Genomic DNA, 14,321 nt, shown 5'->3' with positions numbered 1-14,321 from the left:
TAGTTCCCCGCTACCCCGGGCGCCCCTCCGCACCCTCGCGACGCACATGGCCCCAAAGAGGAGCAGTCGTATTTCCAGCCTCGGCGGCTCTCCCGGCCGCAGCACCCTTTGTTGAGAGGTAGATTTGGATGAAACGGGGACGGGTTCCTGAAATCGGGAGCTGCTTGGGTCAAGTGGCTTCCCTCCTCTCCCGAAGAAAGGGCTCTGGAGGGGCTCCAGCCCCTAGAGAACGCCCCCATTTTATAGGGACGGGTTGCGTGGGAGGCGGCCAACCCGCCAAGGTGGGTGTTAGGCTGGAGAGAGCCCCGACAAAAATGTTATTAACTTAAGTTGGGGGGACACTTGTGTGAGATTGGATGGCTGGTAAGATGGCGGTTCCCAGTTGTTTCCAAGGTCTCCTGCATTTGTGTTTAAAATGCTAAAGTTTTCAAGGTGGTGTGTGTTGGGAGTCTTGGATGAGTGCTCTAAACATCACTTGGGAGGTGCTCCCTGGGAAGTGGGCATTTCAAATTTGGAGCTTTTTGTGGAGTGAAGATGGTGACTGGACGTTAGCCTTGCTGGAGGCTTCCTTTCTCACTACTTCTTTCTCTCCTTTTTCTTTTTTCCCCTTTTGGAGACTGCAACTTTTCTCTCGACTTCTACGTAGAAGGGATGCACTCAGCATCATGACTCCAGTCCACTACCTTTTATAGGTTTTGCTAAATGTCAGCATAGGTCATTTGGCAAAGGGATGCTTTAGAAAGGAGCACTAAAAAGTTGATTGCATATGTTTACGCAGTCACTTGGGCTTGACAGCGATATGGCATGATCTTTTTCCTAGAGATTTACAGTTAATAATTGCAAGTAAACAAGTAGAGAGACTTTGATCATTACCAATTGCAGTAAAAGGATTTAGTGGGCTTAGTGGTCACGGTTCAATATATGAAAGAGAAGCATGTATTAACCCCTTCCCTTAATGTGGGCAAAATTCCGAGCATATTTATCCAAATGCAAGTGTAGGTTGGTGGTGTGTACAACATTATGAGTAGTTCAACGTATATTTTATAGGAACCTTAACTCCCATGTTCTGGAAACACATTATAAGCTCCACGAAAGAGTTGATACTTAAGGATGCAAATTATTGACAGTATATAACAAGTTATGAGACTCTGTATGTTAACATTTGAGTTTTAAGTAGACTGATCAGAAATCCCTGGGGTTGATTTTGTAAACAAAATTATAATTTTTTAGATTTGAGTTAATTCCATACATCTACCCCAGAGTGTAGTCAGAAGTGTTTGAAATAACCTACTTGTGTGAGTCTTACGCCTAGTAAATGTTACAAGTCAGTGTGTGTGCATGTATACACTTAAAGCTTTTGTAAGAAAATTAAGCATTTAACTGTACATAAGTCGATTAATACTCTATCATTAATTTCTTGGATGTATGTTAAGTGTGCAGATAGGCAAATTTCTCCCCAGGAGTCAACCCCAACTTTACCCATGCTTATATTGGGCTGTGAACCCCACCTGGGGCTATGGAGTTCATTTGCATTTCTTAGGTTGCAATAGGCAAGTTGATGGTTAACACAAGAACTTGCTTCTGTTTTCCTTCATTTTGACATTCCTGGTATTAGGCCTCCACCTAAAAACTGACAGCCCCAACTGAGTGTGTTACAATGGCAAGTTTTAACGGTTGAGTATTTTTACCATAATATGTTTGGTGCATTTTTCCTTGCTTAACTGGCACTTTCTGGGTTGGAACCTGGAAGGTTTTCACTTCTGTGGTGGAAGAGATTGTTTCTCAAATCTTATCAAGCACGTCAAACACTTTGGAAGTCTTCCTTAGGTTGCCACTACTTTCAAATGGTATAAAAACATAAAGGACTGACTTTTATATAAGTAATAGTGATATTTATTAGCATTATAAATGGTCACAGGATTGTGGCCAAATTTTTCTGAACTGAGGTAGAGGAATTGTGTGAATTAAGACTTAAGATGAATTTGAAAGACTTTTGGTCAAGTACATGTGACTTAAATGCTCAAAGCAGACCGGTAGATAACCCTCCATTGAGGTTTGATTGTTCTCCTTGTTAATACTTGTGTTTGTGTGGCGCTGGTTTTCTGCAAGGTAGAGGAGAAATAAAGGCAGCTATTTTTATTGGAGCCCCTTCATGAACTTTGTGATCAGTGGTTTTTTAGTGCAGTATGCTTTCATAGGCAAACAGAAGTATTACCTCACTATCTTTCTAGGAAAGATCCTGTGGTTTCAAAAGGAGAATTTTCTTTAAGCACCAAGAAGGCTGTTCTTTAATTTACCAAGTACAGTTTGATTTAAATATTGCTACTCTTTAGGGACATTGCTCTACCTGCAACTCCTCTATGCCGCGCTTAGATTTATGTTAACATGTTGACAGTATTCTCCAAAACAAGTAATCCAAAGATAACTGAGGAGTCACACCAGAAGTTTTCTGGTAGAGGTCGCCAGTTGCCACTGTGGTCACTTTCATAAGAGAGGCTTTGTTTTGTTTTTTCACCATTTTCTTGAGGTTAGCTCTTAATTTCAGCCATTGAGCTGTGTTGATTGGTGTTTCCCTTTACTGCATTAATACACCTTAGGAATTAAAAACGCAGGTACATCTTACTGCAAGTTTCAAAAGGTCCTGGATTTCCATTCAGGGAAGATTTAAGAGTGTACTTCAGTGAGGTCTGAAAGCTTAGTCTTATATCAGGTTCTGAAATGAATGAAGGAGGGCTCGGGTTGAAGTTTATTTTTTAAGAATACTACACGAAGTAATTGACTTCCCTGACTGTCGGCTGGTGTATTGTTGCTGACAGGTCCCCATTGTGACTTTCCTGTAATAGAGATACCTGTTGGGAGTATCATTTCATCGTATGGGGGGTTTTACATTTGTTTTTCTCTTCTGTCGCTGCTCTGGGTTGACAAGCTGTTGATTTAGCGTTGGGAATGGGCTGGTCACATGGTTCTGTACACGTTGTCACTATCGTACTGATTAAAGTACTTTTTCTTGCCCCCAGCATAGTTTGTTCAAATAAAACACTGGGCTTTGCCCCCTCCTCTTCTTGTAAAACAGATTTCAGTTTTCAGCCTTTCCAAAACTTTGTATCGCTCATTTGATCTACATGAGAGCGTCACATTAGAGAAAGAAGTTTTAAAGAGGTTCGGTTCAATAAACATCTCTGCAATTTGAGCCCTGACGGTTTCGGGCTAAGTGCACAGTTGGCAATTCTCAAAAAATCCCTTCGTGAAATTTCTGACTTAGTGATTGCAGACAGGACAGACCGAGGGAGTCGAGATCTGAAACCAGCTCTGCGCACCAAGTCGACGTGGAAAGAGGCTCCCGGAGTGTCCGAAATGGCCGGGAGTGCGGTTTGCATTTTCCTTTCGCGGGCGCTGCCGCAGGTTCCCGGGTCCCCGCCGCCCAGGACTTGGTCCCTAGTCCCCGCTCCCCAGCGCAGTGGCCTCGTGGGGCCGCCCCGCCCCCCCAGCGTCGCCGCACCCACCCCGCCTCCGCGCCGGCCCCGCCCCCGCGGCGCGCCGCCCCTCCCCCGCCCGCCGCCCCGCACGCCCGCCGAGGCTCGGGGCTCGGGCCGGGCTCCGCGCGGAGTTGCAGCGGTGGCCGGATGCCAAGTGTAAGTGTAAGTTGCTATGGAAACCCCGACCGAGGCGAGTTCCGAATCCGGAGCGAGACGGAGCCCGGGGCGCCGCCGGATCCGCCCCTCGCATCCCGGCCCCCGGGCGTCCGCCGCGCTCAGGCCCCGGCCCAGGCCGACTGGAGGTGCTCCTCCTGCGGCCCCGGCACCAGGCTCCGGAAATGCCAGGGATGCAGGGAGGGCAGAATTGTTTTCCCTGCGCGTCGCGTAAAAACGTGCCAGGTTCTGCTTGCTGGAACCGTCTAAAACAACCGGAACCCCGGGATTTTCGCTTGCAGATTCTTGAGGAAGTTTTATAATAAATTTGGAGAGCTGGAACAAGCCCTAGTGGTTGGTAAATATCCGCGGGGATTGTGTGGCGTCTGCAGCAGCCTTGGGGCTGCTGGGCTGGAGGACAAATGGAAGAAAGAGACCCTAATACGCTCAGCTCCCAGCCCCCACTCCAGACCTTTTCTTCTTCCTACAGGATTGATCTCAAAGACCAGAAGTAACGTTAGTTGGATCCTTTTTCATCAGTTTGGTAGAAGTGATTCCGATTTGATGTGTAAATTCCTTCTGTAGAAACGTTGGGACAGCCCAGCTGTACAGTGTTAAATGGGTTTTCTGAATTCAGTGTTTCAGGGTGTGTGATTACTAAATGATCTCCATTCTTGTTCTGTGAATTATGGCTATTATTTCTGTGTCTTGCAGGATTTTTTATCAAGCAGAAATGCATCGAACAACGAGAATCAAGATCACTGAACTAAATCCCCACCTGATGTGTGTGCTTTGTGGAGGGTACTTCATTGATGCCACAACCATAATAGAATGTCTACATTCCTGTAAGTACCGAGCTTTAGTTCTCTTTTGTATCATGTGTATTTTATAGTTCGACCTGAAATTTGAAAACTGTTAATGATTCCTGCAATCTGTGGGAATGTTGGTACAAAGTGAAGTCATTTTCTTCTTTTGCATGTAATGACTTTTTGTTAATATGTATTGTATTACAAGCATGCAGTGTATGTGTTCTCAGGGTATGAATTAGTTTATTTAGTTGGAAATGCTTTTCGGCATTTACCACCTTGTTTCTACTAGTTCTCGGTTTCTGACACCAATGCTTTATCCACTCATTTCTAAACATAAAAAAAACTTTACATGTTCTACTTCTAGTCTGTAAAACGTGTATTGTTCGTTACCTGGAGACCAGCAAGTATTGTCCTATTTGTGATGTCCAAGTTCACAAAACCAGACCACTACTGAATATAAGGTAGGAAACTGTTTAAATTCCTTGTTTGTAGTTGTTATTGAAGTTGTATAATTTACTGAAGGCTACCCTCTTTATTTCTTCACAGAAAATTTACTCTTGAATACATACCTAATATGTGTGTGCTTTGTGGAGGGTAGCCATTTAATTTCTTGCCATGTTAATGATGACCAAGTTTAGACAAAGTTTAGTAGTAGTTAAGTGATTTTAAGATTTTTTTTCCTAACTGTCCTTTAAAAACTGAATTAGTTAACCTTTTTTGCATTGCTTTATGGACTTCATGACAGGCAAGAATAAATATTTAAAAGGGCTTCCAGTCTTTCCTCTTCATTCTCTATTCATATTAGCTTAATTTAGTAACTTGAAAGGCACACTTCTCTTGTTTTAGCAAATGTGAAGAATTTATTAGTGAATATAAAATATTTTTCTACTGATTTAAAAAGTGCTGTATACAGAGAACTTTTATTCTCTCAGTTAATTTTTATCTTATCAATGTAGTTATAGACAGCATCACAATAAAGTAAAATACTATAGCATAAAAAAAGACTGCAGAAACATAAGAACATTTTTAGTTCTTGCCATCTTAATTCATAGTTTTCTATTTTAATTCTTTTTCAGGTCAGATAAAACTCTTCAAGATATTGTATACAAATTAGTTCCAGGGCTTTTCAAAAGTGAGTAACTTGCTTAGAAAATGAATTTAAAGAGATTATTCATTAGTTCTTTGTGTTATGCCAAAGGTTTACATCTTTTTTTCCCCATTCAGATGAAATGAAGAGAAGAAGGGATTTTTATGCAGCTCATCCTTCTGCTGATGGTAAACCTTTTAGGGGAGGGAAGACATTTTATTTGGGGGGAGAGCTTATCTAGGAATTAAAATGTATTGAAATTGACTTAACCACTTCCATCCTCTTATATATAAAATATATGAGGTATCTAATTTTTAAAAATTACATTTCACTATATCATTATAGCTGCCAATGGCTCTAATGAAGATAGAGGAGAGGTTGCAGATGAAGATAAGAGAATTATAACTGATGATGAGATAATAAGCTTATCCATTGAATTCTTTGACCAGAACAGGTAAAATCTTTAGGCAATCTATTTTATGGTAATGTTTCATTAGATTATATCACTAATAAATTTTCTGTTTCTTAGATTGGATCGGAAAGTAAACAAAGACAAAGAGAAATCTAAGGAGGAGGTATGTTTCATGTTACAAAAACATAGAAGAAACATTGTTTGGATTCCAGATTTTATCAGGGATTGTGTTGCCCTTTAGAATATTTGGCTGTTAAATAGAAGAAAATGGTCATGTTTAATGTTTAAGAAAATTAGGCCGGGCGCGGTGGCTCAAGCCTGTAATCCCAGCACTTTGGGAGGCCGAGACGGGCGGATCACGAGGTCAGGAGATCGAGACCATCCTGGCTAACACGGTGAAACCCCGTCTCTACTAAAAATACAAAAAAACTAGCCGGGCGAGGTGGCGGGCCCCTGTAGTCCCAGCTACTCCGGAGGCTGAGCCAGGAGAATGGCATAAACCCGGGAGGTGGAGCTTGCAGTGAGCTGAGATCCGGCCATTGCACTGCAGCCTGGGCAACAGAGCAAGACTCTGTCTCAAAAAAAAAAAAAAAAAAAAAGTCTACATGTGATACTTAATAATTAGAATTTATTTTATGTATGATTGTTAGTCTCACAAAATAAATAGTTCACAGTTAATACTTTGGTATATTTGAAGTTTGCTTATTATATTAGGAATCTGTTCATTTAGTATTTATAATGATAGTAAACTCAAATTAGTTGAGAGGTTGGTCACCTCCAATTGTGTTTGATACTAGTATCTTTTATATTAAAGCAATCAAATTGAAACTTCATATCTGAAAGTAACTGAAAAAAGTTACTTTTCTAAATGTACTTTTAGGTGAATGATAAAAGATATTTACGATGCCCAGCAGCAATGACTGTGATGCACTTAAGAAAGTTTCTCAGAAGTAAAATGGACATACCTAATACTTTCCAGGTACCTACTTTTATATTCTTCTTGCATTTTATATAGATTTTACAGTTTTAATTACATTTTTCACTTTGAATTTTGAACCCAAAAAAGCAACGGGAAAAAATGTTAAGTTAGTGCTAAAGTTGAAATTTATCTTAAAACATTTGGTATGTGTTCTCTTTTATGCTATGAAAACAAATCCCTTAACACTCTCTAGAAATATTTTTTTCCTCATTTGAAGTTTCAGAAGGAGTCTTTCTTTGTTAAAATGTTTGGAGAATATGTTTTTTAAAGCACTTTTGGATTATATTTAAATGACAAAAAATGTAGATTTACCTTTGTTCTTTTGTTACTTAATAAAAATATTTTTCACTAGATTGATGTCATGTATGAGGAGGAACCTTTAAAAGATTATTATACACTAATGGATATTGCCTACATTTATACCTGGAGAAGGGTAAGTAGCATGTCTGTTGTTAGATTATGATGGTAAATTATATTTAAATAATTAAGAGTAATTTTTTTCCTTTTAACTTTGTAGAATGGTCCACTTCCTTTGAAATACAGAGTTCGACCTACTTGTAAAAGAATGAAGATCAGTCATCAGAGAGATGGACTGACAAATGCTGGAGAACTGGAAAGTGACTCTGGGAGTGACAAGGCCAACAGCCCAGCAGGAGGTATTCCCTCCACCTCTTCTTGTTTGCCTAGCCCCAGTACTCCAGTGCAGTCTCCTCATCCACAGTTTCCTCACATTTCCAGTACTATGAATGGAACCAGCAACAGCCCCAGCGGTAACCACCAATCTTCTTTTGCCAATAGACCTCGAAAATCATCAGTAAATGGGTCATCAGCAACTTCTTCTGGTTGATACCTGAGACTGTTAAGGAAAAAAATTTTAAGCCCCTGATTTATATAGATATCTTCATGCCATTACAGCTTTATAGATGCTAATACATGTGACTATCGTCCAATTTGCTTTCTTTTGTAGTGACATTAAATTTGGCTATAAAAGATGGACTACATGTGATACTCCTATGGACGTTAATTGAAAAGAAAGATTGTTGTTACAAAGAATTGGTTTCTTGGAAAGCAGGCAAGACTTTTTCTCTGTGTTAGGAAAGATGGGAAATGGTTTCTGTAACCATTGTTTGGATTTGGAAATACTCTTCAGTGGACATAAGCATTGGGCCATAGTTTGTTAATCTCAACTAACGCTTACATTACATTCTCCTTGATTGTTCTTGTTATTATGCTGTTTTGTGAACCTGTAGAAAACAAGTGCTTTTTATCTTGAAATTCAACCAACGGAAAGAATATGCATAGAATAATGCATTCTATGTAGCCATGTCACTGTGAATAACGATTTCTTGCATATTTAGCCATTTTGATTCCTGTTTGATTTATACTTCTCTGTTGCTACGCAAAACCGATCAAAGAAAAGTGAACTTCAGTTTTACAATCTGTATGCCTAAAAGCGGGTACTACCGTTTATTTTACTGACTTGTTTAAATGATTCGCTTTTGTAAGAATCAGATGGCATTATGCTTGTTGTACAATGCCATATTGGTATATGACATAACAGGAAACAGTATTGTATGATATATTTATAAATGCTATAAAGAAATATTGTGTTTCATGCATTCAGAAATGATTGTTAAAATTCTCCCAACTGGTTCGACCTTTGCAGATACCCATAACCTATGTTTAGCCTTGCTTACCAGCAAAGAATATTTTTAATGTGGATATCTAATTCTAAAGTCTGTTCCATTAGAAGCAATTGGCACATCTTTCTATACTTTTCTTTATATACTTTTCTCCAATAATACATGTTTACTTTAAAAATTGCAGTAAAGAAAAACCTTTAACTTTAGCGTGTTAATTTTCCATTGGCTATGATGGAATTAATATTGTATTTTAAAAATGCATATTGATCACTGTAATTCTAAAACAATTTTTTAAATAAACCAGCAAGTTGCTGAAAGAAGGCTTTTTATCTTAAAGTTATTTTAATATGTGGTATAGCAGTAATTTCAAATTTAAGAGTTGCTTTTACAGTTAACAATGGAATATGCCTTCTCTGCTATGTCTGGAAATAGAAGCTATTTATTATAAGCTTCTACAGGTATTTTTAAATAGAGCAAGCATGTTGAATTTAAAATACGAATAACCCCACCCAACAATTTTCAATTTGTTTTTTGCTTTGGTCGAACTTGGTGTGTGTTCATCACCCATCAGTTATTTGTGAGGGTGTTTATTCTATATGAATATTGTTTCATGTTTGTATGGGAAAATTGTAGCTAAACATTTCATTGTCCCCAGTCTGCAAAAGAAGCACAATTCTATTGCTTTGTCTTGCTTATAGTCATTAAATCATTACTTTTACATATATTACTGTTATTTCTGCTTTCTTTAAAGATATAGTAAAGGATGTTTTATGAAGTCACAAAATACATATATTTTTATTTTGACCTAAATTTGTACAGTCCCATTGTAAGTGTTGTTTCTAATTATAGATGTAAAATGAAATTTCATTTGTAATTGGAAAAAATCCAATAAAAAGGATATTCATTTAGAAAATAGCTAAGATCTTTAATAAAAATTTGATATGAAAAGCACAATGTGCAGAAGTTTTGGAACCCTATAGAGGATTACAACAGGTAAACGTTAAAGAGAATACATTGCTGTCTTATAGTGATGTTGCTAAGAAGTACGTGCTTTGTTGTAAAACTGCTTGAAAGCCCATTGAAAGATGTATCTGTTTATTTACAATCTTTGAAGTAAAAGTTACCAATGTTTGCCAATTTTGGTGAATTTAACTCATTTTCTAGGCTTTAAGTTTTTCATGATGTTTAAAACAAAAGTTAATGGAAGTGTCAAGTGATATTTTTACTTTGGATGATCATTTGTATAAAGAATGAAAAAATATTTTTAAAAGGCTAAAAACTTTAAATGCTAGTGGACTGTCATTTGATTTACATAAAACCAAGTTATAAGATCAACATGGAATTCAAACTTTACATCTCAATCTCTTTATGATGGATTTATTTTTGAAATTGCTTATTAATCAGATACTGCAGTTATGGCTTACTTAGCACCATTTAACCATATGTGAAAATGTTATTTAGTTCAAAAGATTTTTTTCTCCTACTCAATTAGAAAATGGCATAAGCTTAAAAGTACATTTCAGCCAAAATTTTTTCTATGAATGGAAGATGTTTTGTATTCTTAAATAAGCAGCTATTACAGTTTGACAATTAAGATTAAAAACGTTTGCTAGGTTACCATGTTAGAAAATTTCAACCTTATGAAAACCCATATCAAAAGCTGCTAACTTTGTAACTTTTAGTAGCCAAAGCAGGGTACAGGAAAAGTCAGCTTTAAGTTTGACTTTTGCTTCTGAAAATATTCTAGAACACAAAGTTAGTGCTAACAAAATATTTCAGAGAAAATGCCTAAATTGATTTTACAGATTTTTAGCTTAAATGCAAAGAGAAAAATGAGGCTGGTTGCTGTTGTGTAAATAGTGATCTATCTTGCTTTACACATGCATACCACTTTACAAGTACGTTTTGCTTTTAAAATTGCCGGCCGTTAATTGCACTGCATTGAAAAAACAACTGCCCTTCAGTTGTCTTAACCTGCCAACCATATTGCTATTTCCATATCCATACCTGATACTATTTGGACCTCTGGAGGGAAAATGCAACTGGCAGAATAAGCTGCTAGGGACTTTCCTTCATCCTTTCCTCTTTTCTGAATATTTTGAAGGTGCAGTTAATTTGTGAAATCTTGTTACACTCATTGTATGGGCCTATTAAGGTTTTGTTATGAAAACAATAGGAACTTACATACCCATGTGAAATGCGCCTTGCATTGACCAACACGAAAGGAGGACGTTTGGTATTTTAAAATAGTTTATTTTATGGTATCTTTTGAGGGGATAGGATTTACTTTTAGAAACAATCTGCACATGGAATCCAGTCTCTTAAAATCCTGGGGTGAAGCAATTGTTAATTTTTCCATTTCTCTTTGTATTTTAAAGGTTTGATAAATGTTTGAGATCTTTTTCTTCCTAATGCACGAGGAATGATAGTTGGAAATTCTGATTTAATTTAACTTAGTTGGAATGGAGGCTCCATAAGATTTTTAAACTACTTTGGCTGTTTTCCCCACACAGTCTTCATTGCGTTTATCCAAAACAAAAGGGTCTCGATCAAATTATATGAAAAACGCCTAGACACCATTTTAGATCTGTGCTGCGTCTAACAGTATACTAATTAAACCCTTTTCAAAAACCATATATGCCTTTAAGACACTAATGTGGTGCAAAAATCACTGAACCCAGCTCCAACTTAAAGCTCTTGAGATACAGCATTTCACTTGAGGATGTTTCTTCATGTACAAAATGAACACTAACACAGGTAATACTTTGGAAGGTTGCTCTAAAAAAAATTCTGACTCCTCAAAAAAAAAAAAGCCCTTGAGGTAAATTAGCACTACAGAATTCAGAGCGAGGAGACGTCTCCAGTTCTTTACAAGGAATAGAAGGAGATACCCACATATTACAGCCTTGCAGCGAATCAGATTTGGAAATACCCACTGCGAAGACCTTGAGCCAGCCGATCTCCCTGCAAATCTCAAGATCGCCCAGTTTTGATTATGAAAGTCTCCGAAAATGTTTACACAGTTGAGTGTTTCCTGTTTCCGCAGTTAATTTTTTTTTTAACGTTTTTTCTTCTTTTGGTTCTTGAAACGGATTTCCTTTATTTGCACCAGTTTCTTTTTCTTAGTGTGCAATTTCTAGAGGTCTCACATGAAGAACTTCACTATCAACTCTGTCTTCATCAAGTCGACGACATCAGAAGTCATGTCATATTTATTACTGGAAAGGCTCCTCTGTAGGAATCTTGTGAGAAGTGTTCTGGAGAAGTTCAAGTGGAAAACTCATTCGGAAGTCGCTTTAGCCCTCCAAATAAATAGTAAGAGCTTCATAAAAACTTTCAACAAAGGAGTTAAAACTACTCTCATTTTTCAGCCCCTAGCCTTTAACAATGTTCCTTCCGAGACAATTGGAAGTTACTTTCAAAAGTAGCAGGTGTTGTTCCCTACCCTTCAGTAAAATGCTACTTCTTGCTCTAATTGTCGGGTCATCATGGAATGCAAACTTCACCGTGAACGTGATTTCAACGTTGGTGCGGATTTGGAGATCTCCAACTGTCTGTCCTAAATTAGCCAGAACTCAAGTTGAGAGAAGAGGCTGCAGACCCTGGTGATAGGGAAGCGCGTCGGAAAGTGGAATGCCAGGAATGGGATGGTGGCCGAGACGGACACCGAGGTTAGTGCAGGTGGAGAAGTCTGTCCAGGAGCCCAAGGAGCCCAAGCCACAGGTCCGAAGTCCTTAGGAGTGGAAGATCTTTCAACTAAGCCAGAGAGAGGGGCGCACCGCACGGCGTGGACCATAAAGCCCGGGTGAGGGTGATTAGGGTGGGAAACCCCCACGGCATTCCAAAAAAACAGGTTTCTTAGGTTCTAGTGCCCGGTGGAAAGGGCACAGTACACTGGCCTGGAGGAAATTACCTGACTTCTTCTCACAGCGCTGCATCCCTGGTAAGGGGGACCTTTATCAAAAAGACACCTTAAAGAAGCAACCGCCCCTCTCTTTTTCCTTATTTTCTAATTAGCATCTCACAGAGTAGGGGAAAGAGCTACAACCCAGTCCCCTGCTCGGAACTGCGCCACCCCTGTTCGGCCCTGCTGGGCGCGCGAGCCAAGGCCGCGGGGCACCGGGAGGCCATTTTGCGCGTGCGCTGCTCGCCTCGCGCCGCCCTCGGCTCTGCGGACTCGGATCCCGCCAAATTTGAAAGCGAGATTGTCAGGCTCTAAGGGGCTTGAGGGGCGGGGGAACGACGTCGTTCTCCAAAGTTGGACCCCGTGGCGAGCGGCGGCGACAGCGGGGTACGCGCCGCCTCCGGAGGTGCTCCCCCTTCCCGCCGAAGCCCTCCACAGCGGCGGGCCGAGGCACAGCGACGGGTCCCTGTCCCTCGAGCTCAGCGCGGGCAGGAAAACGACCCGCACTCGGGGAGGCAGCGGCTTCGCGGACAGAGCCCACGGGAGCGCGCCCTACCAGGAGCCAGGCCCGATAATCACCTTTCTTTGCCCTCCTCCCTCTTCGAGTCCAATCAATGCCCTTTCTCCTTAAGGAACGAGGTGTCCTTGGAGTTTGGGGTTTTGTTGGATGATTTTAAATAAAATCATTAAGTTATAAAGTGGCCACCCTGAAGGTTCCCGAAAGCGACTTCATTTCTGTGAGTGGAAAGGCCTAGGGGAGAGGGTCCCCCCGCTGGGCTCGTTTAATAGAACGCACTCGAATCCCCTGGGAAAGAGCCTTGACCGGGTGACAGGGCTGAGGAGGGGTGGCTGCGCGGCGGAATCTCAAGATCTGGGCAAAGGCTCTTATCTCAGGACGCGAAGGCGACGCCAAAATGGGTCCCCGGACAAGGCGACCCTGGGAGTGCCGGCTCCCCCGGCCGGGCAGAGGAGCGGGTGGGCCGAGGCTGGGACATCGCCTCCGAAAGCTGCCGGGACGCGGCGGCTTCCTGCAGAGCCAGCGCCTGCCGGATCCCCAGAGCACAGAGGCTTCTCGGATAAGAGAGCTCCCCGTGCGCCCTAAAACCGGGAGAGGAAGGGACGACTTGGGGAAAGGGATTCGGGAATCTGGGGCATCAGCGGAGAAGTGAAAGCGGCCTAAAATGGGCGACGGCGGGCGAGTCCTCTTTATCAGTGCAGCAGGCTGCCGGAGCCGCCATTTGGTGGCGGATCTCGGTAGTTCAGTAGCACGTTGTGCTGAACGTCACAACTGGCTTGTCTACGTGGCATCGTCATTTCTTAACCGCGGTTCTACGAAATGCAAATTTCCCCCTGGCCTTCCTCCTCCGCGGGCGTCGACCCCCCCTCGGCGCTCCGGGTGGACGGCTCCGGGGCGCGGGTCGTCCCTCGGGTGGTGCAGCCGCCGCGGCCCGAGACCCGGGGAGCGCCGGGGGTCCTTTCGGTGAGGCGCCCTCCCCCGGCTTCTGCCCGCGCCAAAGCCTGATGGAGTCCAGCGCAGACCTAAAGGCGCGCTTGGCACCCCGATTTTTCGAGACTGGGACGACTCTGAGCCAGCAGCTTTTCTCTCCCCCGTGGGGAGAATCTCATATCCTTGGGGTGGTGGGTGTGATAGGCATTGTCTTTTGGCCCCGCGTGTCCCTTCCCCGGTCTCCGGCCTCACCCCCTCTCCGAGGTGAGGAGGGGAAACGGCGAGTTCAGGCCTGGCGGGAAGGAACCGACCCGACGAGAGGCGGCTCCGCAGGGAGGGTCGGTTGGGATCCCGCCCCAGCGCCTCCTGCTCTGCCCGGTCCCCCGGGGGACGGGGAATGCCAGGCATTTC

General features: G+C 41.7%; 1 protein-coding gene across 5 annotated transcripts; it reads left to right on the top strand.

Annotated features, from left to right (window-relative positions):
* Nucleotides 1-28: 28 nt before the first annotated feature.
* Nucleotides 29-9,696, top strand: BMI1 (BMI1 proto-oncogene, polycomb ring finger). Of its 5 annotated transcripts, none has more exons than XM_023223132.2 (10): nucleotides 29-118; nucleotides 4,344-4,474; nucleotides 4,803-4,899; nucleotides 5,515-5,570; nucleotides 5,663-5,713; nucleotides 5,871-5,979; nucleotides 6,055-6,100; nucleotides 6,818-6,916; nucleotides 7,269-7,349; nucleotides 7,434-9,472. In XM_023223132.2, the coding sequence occupies exons 2-10, from the start codon at nucleotides 4,363-4,365 to the stop codon at nucleotides 7,761-7,763; spliced, it is 981 nt and encodes a 326-aa protein (XP_023078900.1). In that variant the 5' UTR covers nucleotides 29-118; nucleotides 4,344-4,362; the 3' UTR covers nucleotides 7,764-9,472. The 5 variants fall into 5 exon arrangements, with proteins under 5 accessions (XP_023078900.1, XP_023078897.1, XP_023078898.1 ...); XM_023223129.1 differs by lacking the exon at nucleotides 29-118 and adding an exon at nucleotides 3,491-3,632 and having other exon boundaries at nucleotides 7,434-9,696; XM_023223130.2 differs by lacking the exon at nucleotides 29-118 and adding an exon at nucleotides 3,534-3,638.
* The last annotated feature ends 4,625 nt before the right edge of the window (nucleotides 9,697-14,321 follow it).

The sequence above is a fragment of the Piliocolobus tephrosceles genome, chromosome 9, assembly GCF_002776525.5.
Source record: "Piliocolobus tephrosceles isolate RC106 chromosome 9, ASM277652v3, whole genome shotgun sequence".
NCBI classification, from domain to species: Eukaryota; Metazoa; Chordata; class Mammalia; order Primates; family Cercopithecidae; genus Piliocolobus; species Piliocolobus tephrosceles.
The sequence above is the reverse complement of the archived record's forward strand: the minus strand, read 5'-3'. Positions and strand labels throughout refer to the sequence as shown.

Bases quoted from the DNA above. Each gene is read 5' to 3' on its own strand.
- BMI1 (XM_023223129.1), top strand. From the start codon at position 4,363: ATGCATCGAACAACGAGAATCAAGATCACTGAACTAAATCCCCACCTG. The intron at 5,571-5,662 runs GTGAGTAACTTG...TTCCCCATTCAG, and splicing joins AGTTCCAGGGCTTTTCAAAA to ATGAAATGAAGAGAAGAAGG. The intron at 6,917-7,268 runs GTACCTACTTTT...ATTTTTCACTAG, and splicing joins ACATACCTAATACTTTCCAG to ATTGATGTCATGTATGAGGA.